Here is a 17,279-nt window from a genome sequence, read left to right as displayed (position 1 = left end):
ACGTCCAAGGGCTGTAGTTTCTTTCAGGGAACATCCATCCGCTGTGGTGTAGGGTCTTGCATGGACTGCGGCATGGACATCACCGCCGGCATGGCTCTCCAAGTGCTCCAGATTATTTCTCCAGGTGGGACCCTCCACAGGCTACAGCAGGGGAATCTCTGTTCCAACACCTGGAGCACCTCCCTTCTCTTCTTCTCTGACATGGGTGTTGCAGAATTTTTCCCATGTTCCTCCTCTCTGCCCCCATTCCTCTCTCATGAATGCTGTGCAGTTTTGTTGTTGCTGGTTTTATTTTTGTTTTGTTCTGTTAATTCTCTCAAATACCTTATCACAGAGGCACCACCAGAAATAAATTTAATCCAAAAGAAAATGAGGTTCCTAAGTTGAATGTAAACATGATTAGCTTAAAAAAAAAAATACTGAGTTACTAGGGTAAACTTGACTCTCAAATACTAACGTAGAGCAGAATTCTGCATTAATAATCTGCTGGTTTGCATCCCTGGAAGTATATAGCAGTTTTGACAGGTTGGAGAGTTGATCATCAAAGAAAGACATAGGATTTTCCCGACTATACAGTAAGAATAGCATTAATCTTGACACTCCAGACTGGTAGAGCTATTCTTCCACCATGTCTGCATATAAAAAACTAATGCACACTACACTTTCATTAACGAATTCACATTTTCATAGTTCTCCCTGAAACCACAATACGACGACTTATGAAAATTGACTTTGTGAGTGTAACTCCAAGACAGGTTTATCAGAGAAATTCTTCTGACTGGAAATTTTGAAGTTCCACTGTTAAAATTCTAATTGGAGAGCAATCCCTGTGTGTCAGCAAACAAGAAAGACGTGAGAAGCATCAGCTCTGCATGACACTAAATTTATGCAGAAAAAGACTAAATCATGTATAATGTAATGTATCAGGAATCCAGTGAGCTAAAGAAAAATACCAATAGAATAAAAGCTCAAAAATATATAGGTAACAGATAGATTCTAACACAAGTATTCTGAAATGGAGTAAAAAGACAAGAGAACAATTGCTGTAACTTTTAAAAAGAGTGGTTAAAAACCACAGTACTGATGAAAAGAGAAAGGCTAAATGGTCTGCCAGGGACAGTTCCCAAATCCCCAAATACTCACGCCATATTATAGAAAAAAGAAGTAACACAAGAAATAAAGCAAAGAAAGAGGCTCTTTGCCGTAACAAAATTATTTCAAACTGTCTTCCTAGACATCTTCCTTCAGAGATTCATCTTATTGCAGGGTTTTTCAACAGTGGCACAACAACGTCAAATAAGCTTGTGTGCATTCATGCCGTCTCTTCTGGCTCAGTGGAATGAAAAAAAGAACCAACTACTCATGCTTGCCTTTACATTTAGACCCTTGTTAACGTTACATCAGTTGTAGACCTAGGCTCACTGCAACTGACTTCATGTATCACAGATGTCTTTTGAAAGAGCACTCTTAAAAGTCTTATTCCTTACCTCAGACCAGTGCTTTTCCAAGAGGAAAAAAAGGCAAATTCCCATAGGTAACTGCCAGGGCTGTTTGTTGATACATCAAACGCCAGGCATATGACTGTCTCAGGTCACCATGAGATGAAACATACTCATGTCAGTATTCGTTTTTAACTACAGATAGACAACCATAGTCTTAGAAAGATCAGAGGCACAGAAAGCCTCTTAGCTACATACAGTTTTGGAGGAGAGAATGATGATGATCTACCTTTACGTTGCTTGGCGTCAGCTGATAAAAGATTTGGTGACAACCTGGAACGCTAGCCAGCCCATGAGAAAAAGCTGCAAAGAGCATCTTAATGCTAAGCATGGTTCAGATTACTACTTCAAATCAATGTCATTTAGTACAAAGCTGTTAAACCTATTTCCTTTTTATTTTAAAATAGTGACCTTTAACAAAATTACCACCTGTTTTCAATTCTTAAGCCATTTAAATCTTTGTTTCCCTCAATTTTTTTTTTCCTCAGAGTTGCATTGAATTAAGCAAATTAACAGCTATTTGTAGTACTAAACAGCTTTCATATTTACCTCAAATAAAAAATGGTCTACTAAATCTAGATGGAGCATTTAAAAAACAAATTTACATTTTCCAGGATTTTCTGTATTATTACACTGTCCCAGTAAGTTTTCCAGCTGTCACAACTGCAAACAAATCCTTATTTTTTCTTTTAATAAATTACTGTTTCTTAGTAAGTACATTAAATAACTGAGGTGTTTATTGTGCTACTACTTTTTATCATGAACCCTTGACTACAACTAAAGATCTGTGCTCCTAATGTAAGTTTTTACTGCTTAACCTTCACTATGAATAAACATTCAAGAACTTAAGGGGAAAAAAATACAGTACACCCTCAAACAAACTTATTTGTCCTTTTTTTCTTTTGAGCTGCCTTTTCTCCCCATACAATAATGGTCTCCCTCTGTCTACAGTACAATCCCCTCCTTCCAAATTTCATCCAAAATCTCAGCACATAAACCCAGAAGAAAAAACATACACGTACCAGAAGAAAAGTTTTCTAACAGTTTAGCCGAATATCCATACGTAGAATGTAAAGAGTAACAATTTACATGTCAATCTAATTAGCAGAAATGGGTATAAGCAAACAATTAGGAAGGCCTAATGCCAAGATATGAACTGGATAGCTTTGCAACCAGAAGACAGACTATTAAAGCAGTCAAGAGGAAAAAAAGGTGATGAATAATGAAGGTGATGATAAACGTTTAAGCAAATACAAGTCCTATATATAATGTGAAAGAATTTTAGGATAATGAATAAAATCTTGCCCTCTTAAGGTAGTTATCTGTTATCATGAGTGGCTATTTAATTAGCCTGGCTGCTTAGTAAAAAAGTTTCTATGGTTTACAAGGTATTCTCTTTGAAAAGAAAAAAAAAAAGACCAGTAAAACTGAAATACACGTTCAAAGTTGTCACTAATTTTATTTTTTATCCTCAAACAGCTTTGAGTACAATAATTTGATCTGTACATCAAATACTGCTTCAAGACAGAGCTAAGAAGGAGTTACACAAACAAATACACTCACATTACATTCTACGCATGTTACTATTTGTTACAAAAATACATAAAAATAACAAGGTAAGAGAAAAACCTATTGCAGCTAAGAGGCATATGTTTCAGCAGATTCTCACATATTTTCAGATTAGAAAGACATTTGATTTCTTGAGCTTCATTCAAAGAAACATACACTCCTGGTAGTGAAGCATAATGCTGCATGTAGACAGTACCAGTACAGCCGTCATGACAAACAAAATGGGCAACTTAGAAGATGTAGTGACTTAAGAATGTTGCTAAGAGCCTAAAAACATGTGTTCTGTTCTTTATACTAACCATACATTTAAACTAAGGTAAATTCAGTTTGTCTCAGTTTCTTTATCCGTAAAGTGGAAAAACTGCACTTGAATTATAATAGAGGAAAATTTATTGTCAATCTTACACAAGAATGCTGCATTAATCTTTACAATGTAATACAGATGACAATTTAGAAACAGACCTGCTTTCTATAAGGTCACAGTCTACCATATTTATAGAGAGCATAGCAATCTCTTTCAAACTGTTACAGTATCTATATGTATAAAAAAATGAATTAAAAAATAAGGTAAGGAGGGCACCCTATTATCACCATCTGTTCTGAAGTTGCTTCAGAACTAAATACAGATTTATAGGTGTGCCAAACATATAGAACAAAGCTTTAACTATCCAAAAATTCAGATATATTACTAACAAGTAAGGGGGGCTGGGGGGAATAACTTTCAACAGTTTACATTTTAAATAAACATGAACTTTATCTGCAGGACAAAAAAGCTAGTAGGCCAAAGACCCTCTGTAAACAATGGAAACCACAGATCACCTTAAGTAGAAGGTCATAAGAAATGTTCAACAGCATGAGATAAATAAGCTGTAGCATTTACTACAAGAAGTGAAGCAACACACATGAAGCAACTCTAAAGCAGTAACGTAACACTTTACAGTTGAATGTTGGGCTCTTTTAGCTGTAACACTTATATTCTGGACAATCATTTGATGCTTTGTCTTCTTATGCAAAACCCCAAGAATACTTTGAGTTTCCTTTCTGACTGTAAACCCTTTGATGCAAGAAAATAATAAAGCTTTAATAACTGGTCGATATGAAGCCCAACACATAACCCATTAGAATTAGAACCAGATAAAAGATATGGTACACTAAGATTAACATTGCCCTCTTCACTTTCCAGAGTAATGTACTTGTTTTTAATCATAGCAGATGGGAGTACTAATCCAGAGAATAAGCTTTAGCCCAAATCTATACATTTAAGTGTTTTTAAGAGTCTGACCAGTGGCACGCCTAACTTTATAAGTGACAGAAAATTATACTTAAAATAGTGGTGAAATAATATTTTAAGTTCTCTCCCTTCCTTGAAAATAGTGTTATGCATATGATACAGGCCAAGGAACTTACACAATACAAAGACGACAAAACCACAGCCACGTTAAAGCAATTGTTCCAAATCTGCTCTAAGCAAACACACGCAGTATAGGACACTCCACCTCATGTGCTGGCAGTATATGAATTAAAAACTTCATAAATTACGCTATCAAACAATAAAACTGTGAGGAAATTAAATGGAACATTTTGAAGGCTTGGTAACAGCACGAATACTTTTTTAAAACCACGGAAGTTATTTTGCATTTCTTTCCAAATTTCAAGGCAGTTTTATGCAAGATTATCACCCTTGGCTTTTGTTAAAAACTGATAAATACTTAGCTAAACACCTAGATGTTATTAACACTTATTCCAACAACACCAAACTCATATGGAATAAGGATCAGTCTTGCACAAGAAAAGTGGAAAATATATATATTTTTAGACATAAAATATTAAACTTTTGAGTAATACAAAAAGTAAGCTTGCATTCATAATCTTCCTTTTTCCAATTAATGTTGATAGGAGGGACAAGCTGCTCTAAAAGCTGTCCAGTGAATGAAACCAGAGATGCAATATTCCAGAAAAGTAAATCTCTCCTGAGAGCTACTCAGGAGAGCTTAACTAATCCAAAATTTCACTGCATATCACAGCCTGGGTACTATTTTAAATAGGGTTTTGCCTCTGCCCAGTGCTGAGATGAATGTGAAGAAAAATACATTAGGAAGAAAAACAACGGAAGATTTCCTGTTTTTTAATAAAAAAATAATTAAATACATATTTTAGAGTACTCCTAGTTAAAAGAAAAACTTGCAAATAAAGATCATTGAACTAAAAGTTGGCTCGTTTACCTTCAAATAAACTGAGGTCTCTTCGTAGCCTTGGTCCATAAAGCCCTTCTAAAATACTTTCAAAACCTGGAAACAAACATTTAGAACAGTGAATCAAAGGTTTATTTTAAAAAGAAAGCAAATTTGAGAAAACTAGCATCAAATATTCTCAAATCCTGAGAGCAATTTCAAAAATTGTTACATTTATCATATGAATATTCCTGCTGCTACAGGACCATTCGACAGAATTAGAAGATAAACATAAGACGAGGCAATTGCCATCTGCACACAGTCAGCCTATTAAGCCATGTCCCAACAACCTCATTAGACTTAAAATAACTACCACAGAATCTTAAAGGTGGGAAGATTAACCTCACAGCTCTACACAAGTGAAGCCTTTCTTACACCGTGAATTAGAAATTGGGAAGAAAAGAGCGGGAAGAGATAGAACTGCAAAAACTAGAAATGTCTCACTTTGACTCACTAACCATGACGTTATCTCAGAAGGCTAGTATTCCTAAAAACGTATTAAAAAACTTGTTCTGCTTCTGATGTTATAGAAGTTCTCTGTAGTCCTATGTGTCTGTACAAAAACCTTTTAAAATTGAGGATTAGATAAATCCAATTATTTTCCAGATTGACCAGCTAGTCTGTTCTAGGTACTTCGTAAAATCACATACTGCAGCAGAGAAGAGCAAACCAGCTGACAAACAAAAAAAAAAAACAACCCACACACAACTGGTCAACTGATGAAATATAGTGAGAATTGTATCTCATCATCAATAGAAGTATAATTCAATATGTAAATTGTTTTCAAGCACCTCCTCTTCTCCTACAGACTTCTATATAATAAGCCTATTTTCAGCTAAGAGGATAATTCAAAGCAGCATTTGAAGGTTCAAATTCTCCATACTCAGGACCTGCCTGTCCATATCAAAGATGGAGCTCCATTCCAGCACTTTACAAGAGTATTTTATCATCCTACTACAGAAAAGATATCAGTATCCTGAAGAAGAAAACTGCCTATCAGCAGAGAACACTTATAATTTATAAATCTGCTCAACACTTGTGACGCCCTCTGTCACAAGCAACATTTACATTGTTTTAGACTGTGTGTACATTGGTATGAGAATATAAAATATCCACCGTACCTTTAGTATGTTAAATAATATATTAAAATCTTGACATAAATGAGAGAAGTTGTCTTAACACATAGGAGCTCTTCAGTCTGAAAGGTCACAACTGCGTTAAAAGGTACCTTTCAGATTTTGTATAACTCCATGTTTTTATATATGAATTGTACTTATATTATTAAATTCATCTGAATGTAATTATACTTTGAAGAATTCTATGATTTGAGATATAAGTATTGAATTATATCTTAGGTTTCCACTTTTTTTTGCAATAAATGTATTTCTCAATTTTCATTAATATAGTCCACAAAAATTAGAAAGCAAAAAATCCAAGGCTCGAATATACACTGAAGTTTTGATGAAATATTGTTCACTGAATCAGTGATTCAATGCAACAGAAATTCAAATCATATTGGCATTGCACAAATTCCTCATTTTCTGGCTTTAGAAGGCTATACAAAAAGCAAGAGAAGAAATCTTAAGTCGAGACAGTAATTCCCCAAACAAGCCTTTGAAAAAGCAAAATACACTACATGCATAATTACAACCACAGATGTTATAAACAGTAAGCCACGTGAGCTCAGCAGCTAGCCAACCTTCAGGTGCTTGCAAGTCACAGCTCACTGGAGTAAAGTGTTGCTTGGAAACAGTTGTGCTTATTCCAGAAGAACAAATACTAACGCTCACGTTTTAGTATGCTGTAAATAGAACACCAGGAAATTTGTTACAACTCATGCCAGCACCCAAAAACTTTTCTTTTTGACACCTACCTTCTTTCCCCCCCAGGGGTGTGCAGCATGTTATTTGTTACACATATCTGCTTCCCCAGTACCTGCTCCTGCCTACGCAAAAACCACGAGGACACGAAACCCAGCTCTGCAAAACTGTGCTCTTCCTTAAGAAAACTTCTGACAGACTTCCACGCAGATTGTACTATGGACAGTAGTTAGTAGCTTGATTTTTTTTTTCCTCCCTATCCTGAACAAAGGAGGCACCAACCCACTTCAGTCTTGGTTTACCAAATGTTGCTTCATCCTACCCACCTAAGATGGTACTTCTCTTGCCAGACCTCCTTAGAACCTCCCCATGTAGTCACAAGTTTGATTCAGTGTGATCGTTTGTTTTCCACCTCTCATGAATACTGGATGCTTTCTCTCAAAGTTTACCTGTCTGACTTAGAATCATAGAATCAACTGAGTTGGAAGGCACCTTTGAAGGTCAGCTAGTCCAACTTCGCTGCAGCAAACAGGGACATCAACAGTTAAATCGGGTTGCTCAGAGCCCAGTCCAGCCTGACCTTGAATGTCTCCAAGGATGGGGCAGCCACCACATCTCCAGGCAATCTGCTCCAAAGCTTCATAAAAAAACCTTCTTCCTTATATCCAGTCTAAATCTCCCGTTTTAGATTGAAACATTTTCCTTTTTTCCTATCACCACAGATCCTGCTCAAGAGTCTGTCCTCTTACTTGCAGCCTCCCTTAAGGTACTGAAAGGCTGCACTCAGGTCCTCTCCAGAGCTTTCTCTTCTCCAGGCTGAACAGCCCCAGCTCTCTCAGTCTGTCCTTGTAGGAGAGGTGTTCCATCTCTTGGAGCCTTTTTGTGGCCATCCTCTTGACAAGCCCTAACAGGTCCACATCTCTCCTATACTGAGGACTCCACATCTAGATGCAGTACTCCAGGTGAGGTCTCACCAGCACAGAGCAGAGGGGCAGGATCACCTCACTCTCCCTGCTGGCCGTGCTTCTTTCAGTGCAGCCCAGGATACAGTTGGCTTTCTGGGCTGCAATGGCACATTGCTGACACACGTCCAGCTTCCCGTCCATCAGTACCCCAAGTCCTTTTTGTCAGGGCTGGACTCTCATTTCATATCCCATCTTGTACAGATAGTGGGGGTTGCTGCAACCCAGATGCGAGACCTTGCACTTGGCTTTGCTGAACCTCATGAAATTCTCATGAGCCCACTACTGAAGCTTGCCTAGGTCATTCCAGATGGTATCCCATCTCTCAGCTGTGTAACTGAACCACACAGATTGGTGCCACCCACAAACATCACAACATAGTCTTTTCCCAGGCCTTACTTCAAAATTCTCTCAGAAGAGATACATACTTCTTCCACTTCAGGCAGCTCTCCACTGCTTTTCAGTAGGATTTAAGGGAGTTCTTCTCCCAGTCTGTATACATATCTGAGATTGCCTTGACCAAAACACAACACATTGCACTTGGCCTTGTAGGACCTCATTAGGTTGACATAGGCCCACTTCTTAAGCTTGTCCAGGTTCCTATTTATGAAAGTTTCAATTTAGTCTAAACAGAAAGAGATACATTTTGGTTTCTCATGCAGCTGACACTGAGTATCTACCAGCACCATCTTGTAAAGTGTAACCATTTCATATCAGGATTTTCAACAAAATCTTATTGGAAATGAAAGCAGTTTTAGCAGTCTTCAGAAACTGAAGGGCCTGTACACACCAGTCAGAGATATACTTTGCTTACACACCTGTATATCACCAAGTAATCAAAAAGCAAACAAAAACCTGTTACATGTTCATTTTACAGGTATTTGCACATCCATCTCTTGGTGGCTGATTGTTTCCCTAACTTCAAACTGCCTTATGCAACTACTGCTAATTTATTCTAGACACCATGTGACTCCAAACTGAAGAGAAGTGCAGTGCTTTATTATCTTGCAATACCTCAGTATGTCAGTTTAATTCCATCTACCTCTAAGGGATTTGTTACTTGACATTTTGTATCTTCATCTAAAAAGAGTATCAGTTCTACTCACTATTTGACACCCTTCATGATCCAAGCCGGGCTTCCACAACAGTTTTCATGAGCAGAAGTTTATGATACTGCTAGTGTTTTTACAGAAGAATATTCCCATAGTTTGCTTTCCCAAACAAAGTTGTCAACTTCCCCTTCAAGCAGTTCCTCCCACCCTTATGATCACCCTCTGCCAAATCTGCTGCCTTCCTGCTAGGATAAGGACTTCCAGGACAAGGCAGGCTTGAACTGTGACTTCAAGCAACAGGAAGAGGTGCTGAAAATGCACAGAGATGAGGGGACAGGGAGGAGGAACAAGTTCTGCTTGGTTTGGCATTTAAATCCAACCCACGTGTCCGCAACCAATGCCACTAAGAGGAAGCAATAGCTGGTAGGCACTGCAGACTTCTTTGGGTGTGGGATGAAGACTTCCACACGTCGGACAGACATCTCCCAAGGTCTGCTGCTTGCCCAGGGCCCAAACCTAAGGATGTTGCTGAAAGATTTTACAGTTCACCTGACTACTGCAATGTTATCTGTTGCTTCATCTACACAGCTACCCATGGTAGTGTCAAGGGAGATCTTCAGATCAAAGTGAACTGCAGGAGTCCTGGTACAATAGTAGCCCAGGTGTTGACCCAGGTTAAAGGCTTTGACAGGAGAAATATCCAGCAAATAAACATGTGACCATCTTGCTGCAGGCAGGACTTGAGCTTTTATAAAAATAAGATTCTCTCTGAGAAAGAAAGTGCTTGAGACAGGAGTCATTTGGTAAAGCAAATCATCACTGCCAATGGGCTTGCCTGATAAGGAGGGCTCCCAGGAAGCAGGAGAATTGCAGAGAGGGTAAAGGCAACGAACAACACTTTTACAGCCCCACTGAAGAAGCGCTAGAAGCAGGAACACCGTAAGCAGCACCTCACAACTGAGACTGCAAGCATATTTTCAACAAATGACCCAGTCTAAGTGCTAGGAGAACATCCAAGAAGATTACATGTGATAAAATGAAGCTGACATTTGAGTACCATTTTCAAACACATCACTTGGCAGGTCTGAAGTTGGAGAGATAATTACTAAACAGCTGGGAAAGAACAGCAGTATGTGCACAGGTTACATTACTGTATTAAAATGTTTCTGATAGATTTGGTATCCTCTACATCAAATTCATTTCTGGATTCCCCTAGTCTTGCTTATTGCCATATTAACTCCAGTATTTTGATCTTTGCTTTTCAAGAGAAAACCCATTAAAAAAAAAAAAAAGCAGATATTTCCATTCATCCTATTCATCCCCTTCACAGTTCTTTTTTTTTCTTCCTTTTTTCCTTTCAATTTCTGTTTCCACTTCGGCAGTAGTTCAATTCTACGTCTTCAGCAGCAGGGGTGTTTTTTTGGGGGGTGGTGATAGTGGTGAAGTCACTCTATTTGAGACATTTGAACAAAAACTACAAAAGATTAAATTGTAGTAAAAACAAATTTCCGCCTTCTTTCTTGCTCTTTATGCAAGCAGACATTAATACTAAACCTCAAATGGCCTCACAAGGCCTAGACAAACTACACTTGATGCAGAGATTTATTGAGGTGTTTGTCTACAGTTTTAGCAGGGTCACCAGTAACCCAAGTAACTAGCTACATCACTGTAGCCACTGAGGAGAGAAGGGAGCAGTAAAGGAAACACTTACAATCCAGGTTACACCCACATAAATTACTTTACATTAAGTTACCAGAAAAACCCTTGATATTTGTTCCCCTCCTTCTATCCCCCAACCCTTCCACCCTGCTGCAGCTTTTTCCAGTTTAGGAAAGTTTAAGTAGATAAACTGATAAAAAGCCTTCAGTGAAAATATTTCTAAATGCATTCACTCTTGATATCCTTTCCCACTCAAAGGCTGTTTTACTCACGTCTCTCAATACACAACAGAAATCGTAGATGAACGCCAATTACTTAAAAAAAAATTAAATGGAAGTGAGACATGCTTAACAGTTTCGCTCATCTGATCCATACTTACTGCTCTATTTTCAACCTTAATGCTGAAGAGTTACCTATTAGAAGGGGTCATGTTGTTTTCTAACTATGCATTCAGGAATTTAGAAAGTGCTGGGTGCACTTAAACCAAATTCTGCCTATTCCCTTCTTCACCGGCATATTCTCATCTAGGTACAGAAAGGGCAAGACTGCTGCACACTGATTTGAAGGACGGGGCATTCATGCATGTTTTCATTTACTACAATGAAACAAGACTTTTAGCTTAAGCACTACAGCCTCTGGAGACACCACAGGATCTCAAGTTTCTCTAAAACACACTTCTGTTAACCTGCCTTGGAACATACAATTCTATGTGCTTTGTTATCTTCACAGCTTTAATGCATCTAAAAATTATGACTGAAGTTCCACCTTCCTTCACTTCGTGGCTTACAATACTAAGAATCACATCTGAGTTACGGTTTTACTAAAATCCAAATCCCTACTTTACTCACCTTGTTTAAAAAAAATGAAAAATAAACCAGACCTCACCTCTTTTACAGTTTAAGAAGAAATATGCTGTTAAATAACATGCTTCAGACAAGAAACGTTGTATATAACTTGGAGTTCTTTTATTTAACATTCAATAGAAATCAAAGGAAAATTTAAAGGAAAAACAAATGTACTTTCTACGCAGTATGGGGTTTAGTACATTAACAGCGCTCTTGAAAGAAAAATATGTAAAAATTAGTTCAAAACTGATTTTAACTGCCAAGGGACTAAAAATGAACAAATGGTCTTTAAAGTGTAATTGGGAAAATCCAAAGAATAGGATTACATTAAATGAGATTGCACAAAGTGTACAATACCACCAGACAGCATTAAAAAGAAACTTTTTTTGTGTGTTCTGTATGCAATAGCAGTGTTATTTCACCTATAGGTTAAACTGACTTGATTATGACTAAGAGTCCTGCTTTCGAGTATCTTCCTTTGAGCCCAGGAATAAGGCTTTCATGAAAGTTCTGTTCCCATCTGGAAGCTGCACAACACAACCCATATTTAGAGAAGGTGCTTCTTCATCTCTGCGGACTGTACGAGGAATCTCAGAAACCAAAATCAGACTGGGAAGAAATTATGGACAAGTAAGGATCAAAAGACAGGCCCTGCATGCTCCAGACTACTGTATGAACCAATAACCTCCTTAACTGCTTCGCCTCCTTTCTCCCACATGCTTTTATTTCAATAGCTGTAACTTTGTGGTTTGCATAGTACCCTGCCAAACAGCTCGAGCAAAAACTTTCACTGGTGTAATTCTATAATGGGATGGAAGGTACTGCAATAATAGTGGGGCAGCAAAGTCTTTGGCTACAGAAAATGAGAATGAGCCCAAATGCAGCAGCCTCAGACACAAAAAATGAATGAAAAGAGCTGCTTACCTTTAGAAGACCTCAGGTAAGCACAGATCTCCAGCAAGATACCCCCACCTACCCTGCCAACCCTTAAATGAGGTCTGGGAAGAGGTGGATCCTGGCTCCACCCCTTCTGGTCACTCAGCTGCACTGCGTGCACCTGAGCTCTCCTGGGTTGGCCCTGCCTTCCTACCAGGTGCTCAATCACTGGTTCAGGCCATGACTTAGCATTTCCACTACAACTGGTCAATACTGATGTTACCATCAACAATAATAAAACAAGATCTTCTGGTATAAAAATTTTTACACAATTGAAAACACGAAACTTGGTTCTTCTACTAGCAGATCAGTGACTCAATGTTTTTCTCTTTGCAATTTGTTTTTTGTTTAGCTGCAAGTGATACATTCTGCTTATACATACATTAGCTATAGCATCAAACTGCAGTTATACTTGCCCCCATTCTACACAGTTTCACAACTGTGTAGAATTCAGAGGTGTATCTGAATGAAGTTTTGTGGTTTGCATTACTAATATATCTTGGATTTAACCACATTTAGTCAGAGACAGAATCTGCTTCTTTACTCTTGTCAGGAATTAGAATTTTTGTTTGTTCTTAAAAAGTAACCAAGGCAGACAGTGCACCAAGTTTCTCAAGTCTCTGAATGACTCGTTTCCATTTCTCTTCAAGTTTTATCTTCAATACTTAAAAAATACAGATGAAAGAATAGAAATATTGTTTTGGTTTATTTAAAGGCAAAGAAGTGTCGATCTGCCTGGGGGTAGAGAGGCCCTACAGAGAGATCTGGACAGGCTGGATCTCTGGGCAGAAGCCAATGGGATGAGGTTCAACGAGACCAAGGGCCGGGTCCTGCACTTTGGCCACAACAACCCCAGGCAGTGCTACAGGCTTGGGGCAGAGTGGCTGGATGGTTGTGTGGAGGAAACGGACCTGGGGGTATTGGTCGATGCTCGGCTGAGCATGAGCCAGCAGTGTGCCCAGGTGGCCAAGAAGGCCAATGGCATCCTGGCTTGTATCAGAAACAGTGTTGCCAGTAGAAGTAGGGAAGTCATGTCCCTCTGTACTCAGCACTGGTGAGGCCCCACCTCGAGTACTGTGTTCAGTTTTGGGCTCCTCACTGCAAGAAAGACATTGAGACCCTGGAGCGGGTTCAGAGGAGGGCAATGAAGCTGATGAGGGGTCTGGAGCACAGGCCTTACGAGGAGCGGCTGAGGGAGCTGGGATTGTTCAGTCTGGAGAAGAGGAGGCTCAGGGGAGACCTTATTGCTGTCTATAACTACCTGAAGGGAGGTTGTAGTGAGCTGGGGGTCGGCCTCTTCTCTCTTATAACTAGTGACAGGACAAGGGGGAATGGCCTCAAGTTGCGCCAGGGAGATTTAGGCTGGATGTTAGGAAATACTACTTTTCTGGAAGAGTGGTCAGGCACTGGAATGGGCTGCCCAGGGAGGTGGTTGAGTCACCGTCCCTGGATGTGTTCAAGAAACATTTAGATATAGTGTTGAGAGACATGGTTTAGTGGGGTTATTGGTGGTAGGTGGATGGTTGGACTGGATGATCCTGTAGGTCTTTTCCAACCTAGCCAATTCTATGATTCTAAGTCATCTGCCTTTTCTTACAAGTTATCCTTTTGATAAGCAAGGGGCTAAGAGCTCATATTCACTCATCTTTTTATTTCTAGTCATATAAAGTTATAGCTTTCTAAGTAAATGCCTGCATTTTACAGGTGCTGCTTGCACTTTATGTTCCAACATATTTGATAATGCACTATGTCACTGGTTCCTCTGAAAAATGCTTACCTACATTAAGTCTGGATTTCTTTTCGTATGCATGTCTCCAAATAAAGGAAAATATAATTGCATTAAAAACGGAAATCCCTTAAAAAAATGTGTGTTCCTTAATCACTCATCACCAAGTTCCTCTTGAATATCAGATCACCTAATTGATTTAGAAAGCATTTTGAGTTTTTTGTAGCACTAATTTAAGTTTTTGAAAAGCGTCAAGTAGTTCTTAATCTCTTTCTCAATCACATCTAGTTATCTTTACCCCATTAGGATACCAGCAGCAATTCCCTTACAACTTGTTGCAAGGAGAATATTCTATAGAGTTACTTTCATATTTTATAAGAGTGAGCAAGGAATTTAACAGAGTAACTTAAATCTGACATTAACATCTGTCAGTTCCTTCTGTTTCTCTCTTCAATGTGTCAGGAGCTGCCCCCACCCTCTCATGCTAGAGAAGGATTCATATATTTAGTCTTTACGTACAGATATTATTCTCAAATACCTTAAAAAAAAAACTCTGTTGTAACAAGAATTTGGAAAGAATCTACCAGGTTATAAAACCATCGAGGTTTCAAATCGAAAAAGGAAAAACACTACCATTTTTGCTATTTATACAAATTGTAAGAAAAAAGAAAAGAACCAGGCTGCTGTGCAAAACACCCCAAATCTAGATCATGACAACAGAAGCAAAAATGAATAATTTTTTTTTTTAATTGAAAATTGTTATTCCTCCACCCCACCCTTTGAAATGTCACTACAGAACGCCTATCTAGTAAAACCCACTATTTGATAAAATGCTGGCCACATTCTCAGGTGAAAAGCAGTCCAATTTTCTGTTGGAAACATTCTTGGGATATAATTACGGACAGATTTCACAAGGGCATGGTAGGATAGGGAGGAGGCTGCTTTACAATACTGTGTCCAGCATGAATCCAGCTTTTACTTATAGCACTCAAAAAGGTATTTATAAAATAGAAAGTTTTAAAACATTTAACTTATGTTCATTTTCTTTACCATACTGATTCAGATCCCTGAGCAAACAGGAACCAACATACCAGAGATTCCAATGTGAAAGGGAGGAAATCCTCTATTTAGACTCCAATACAAATTCTGAACCAAAGCTAAAAAGATATTTGTCTAGTGAAAATCTTGACTCAAAAAATTAATGCAGTTGAGGACACTGCTGCTGCCAGAGAAAAGAAATCAGGTGAACCATGTATTGCACACACTCGCCACTGAGACAGGAAACATAACTACAGAACAGCTTCAGTTCTAACAAGCTACTCTTCAGTTCTGCTAAAAATTCTTGCTTTTGAGTTTCTAGAGTGAGCTTTCTAAAGGGCGATGGGGCAGTTCCCAAGAAGAAGGTATACATCAGGAGACCTAGTTAAGCCATTAAGCAGTTCATCAGAATGCAAAGAGGGAGCAACATTCCAGTGCTAGAGACTGACATTGGCTATACCTCAGGAGCAAAACAAAGACGGGAAGTGTTCCCCACCCCCCTCCCCAATTGTTCAACAGTTTTAAATAAAAGGGTGGCAGCTAATAAAAAATAAATAAGTAAGATCAGGTTTGCAGGTTAAGCAAAGACAAAAATTAACACCAAGTCTGAGATCAGGTCTAGTTTTCAAGTACTTATTAAAAACAGTAAGAAAAAATAAAGTTCAACAAAAAATGAAGCACCTCCACACTCTAAAGTACATAATTCTTCTACATAACAATGTGTCAGTGCAGATCTGTACAGAGTAGAGGCCATGACACCTTTTACTGTAGCTTCTAGACATAGTCAAAATTGAAGTGAGATTTAATCTCTGAAGCAGCATCAAGATACTTTCAGCATTATTTCTAATTTGAAAAGCATAAGGTCACTTCAGAAGTGACTGAGCTGGCCTACGGGTAGGAGAAAAGAAAACTGCTGCTTCTTAACGTACTACAGTTTCATCTGTTTACATTAAAAATTCTTATTTCTTGGAACAATGGTGTAAACCTAGTTGTGGTACAGAGACATTTAGGTCAGGAATTGGTGTGAATCTCACTGGACATCAAGATAAGTCTGTGTACTTCACATATTTGCAAGCCAATGAAGAAAGCACGATTCTGTTACTGCTTATAGTGACCAGCATTTAAGCAGCAGATATTCTTCTCCATCGCATAACAAAAATCCATCCATGATCTAAGGCTTCACCCCTTGACATTAACACAGATGATCAAACACAAGACCCAGTAATTGCAGCGCAGGATCCATCAGCTACCTGAGAATGTGGGCACCGCCAACTGACTGAGCTGTCTCTTATAATTTCTTTTTCCACTCTCATCACTTGTTGGACCTTGTTAAGCTAGTCAGTCCTGCAGGGGGACACAGAACAGACATTTCAAAGAAAAATTAACTATTTTTCACATGAGTATTGGTTAAAAGCTCTAAAGACACTGAAGCACAGCCTACTGCTTTTCTTGATCAAGTGACTGACTACCAACCAAGCATCTCCTATAAGAACTGCTGGTCTGAACAGCACTGGTGAACTGTGCAGGTCCAGAGGAGGGCCACAAAGATGATCAGAGGGCTGAGAGCACCTTCCCTATGAGGACAGGTTGAGAGAGCTGGGGCTCTTCAGCCTGGAGAAGGCTCGGGGGGGGACCTTACAGAGGCCTTCCAGTACCCAAAGGGGGCCTACAGGAAAGCTGGGGGGCGGGGACTTTTTTGTAAGGATACCTAGTGACAGGATGAGGGAGATGGCTTTAAACTGGAAGAGGGTAGATTTAGACTAGATATGCCAGAGGGAAGAAAGGCACTACAGAGGGACCTGGATAGACTGCATCGATGGGCCAAGGTAAACCGTACGAGTTTCAAAAGGGCCAAGTGTCGGGTCCTGCACTTTGGTCACAACAACCCCAGGCAACCCTACAGGCTTGGGGAGGAGTGGCTGGAAAGCTGCCTGATGGAAAG

General features: G+C 39.0%; 1 protein-coding gene across 5 annotated transcripts in view; it reads right to left on the bottom strand.

Annotated features, from left to right (window-relative positions):
- The window catches only part of LCORL (ligand dependent nuclear receptor corepressor like), an 83,644-nt gene that overhangs the window by 46,725 nt on the left and 19,640 nt on the right, over window positions 1–17,279 (bottom strand). For 4 of the 5 annotated variants that reach the window (XM_021395922.1, XM_021395921.1, XM_021395924.1 and 1 more), the window contains exon 2: window positions 5,291–5,356. In XM_021395922.1, coding sequence (XP_021251597.1) covers window positions 5,291–5,356 — 66 coding nt within the window. Of the gene's footprint in view, window positions 1–5,290; window positions 5,357–6,998; window positions 12,539–17,279 lie in introns of those variants that run through there. The other variant, XM_021395923.1, reaches the window with a different exon arrangement.

Source organism: Numida meleagris, chromosome 4 (assembly GCF_002078875.1).
Source record: "Numida meleagris isolate 19003 breed g44 Domestic line chromosome 4, NumMel1.0, whole genome shotgun sequence".
Classification (NCBI taxonomy): Eukaryota; Metazoa; Chordata; class Aves; order Galliformes; family Numididae; genus Numida; species Numida meleagris.
This window is presented reverse-complemented; position numbering and strand designations above follow the sequence as displayed.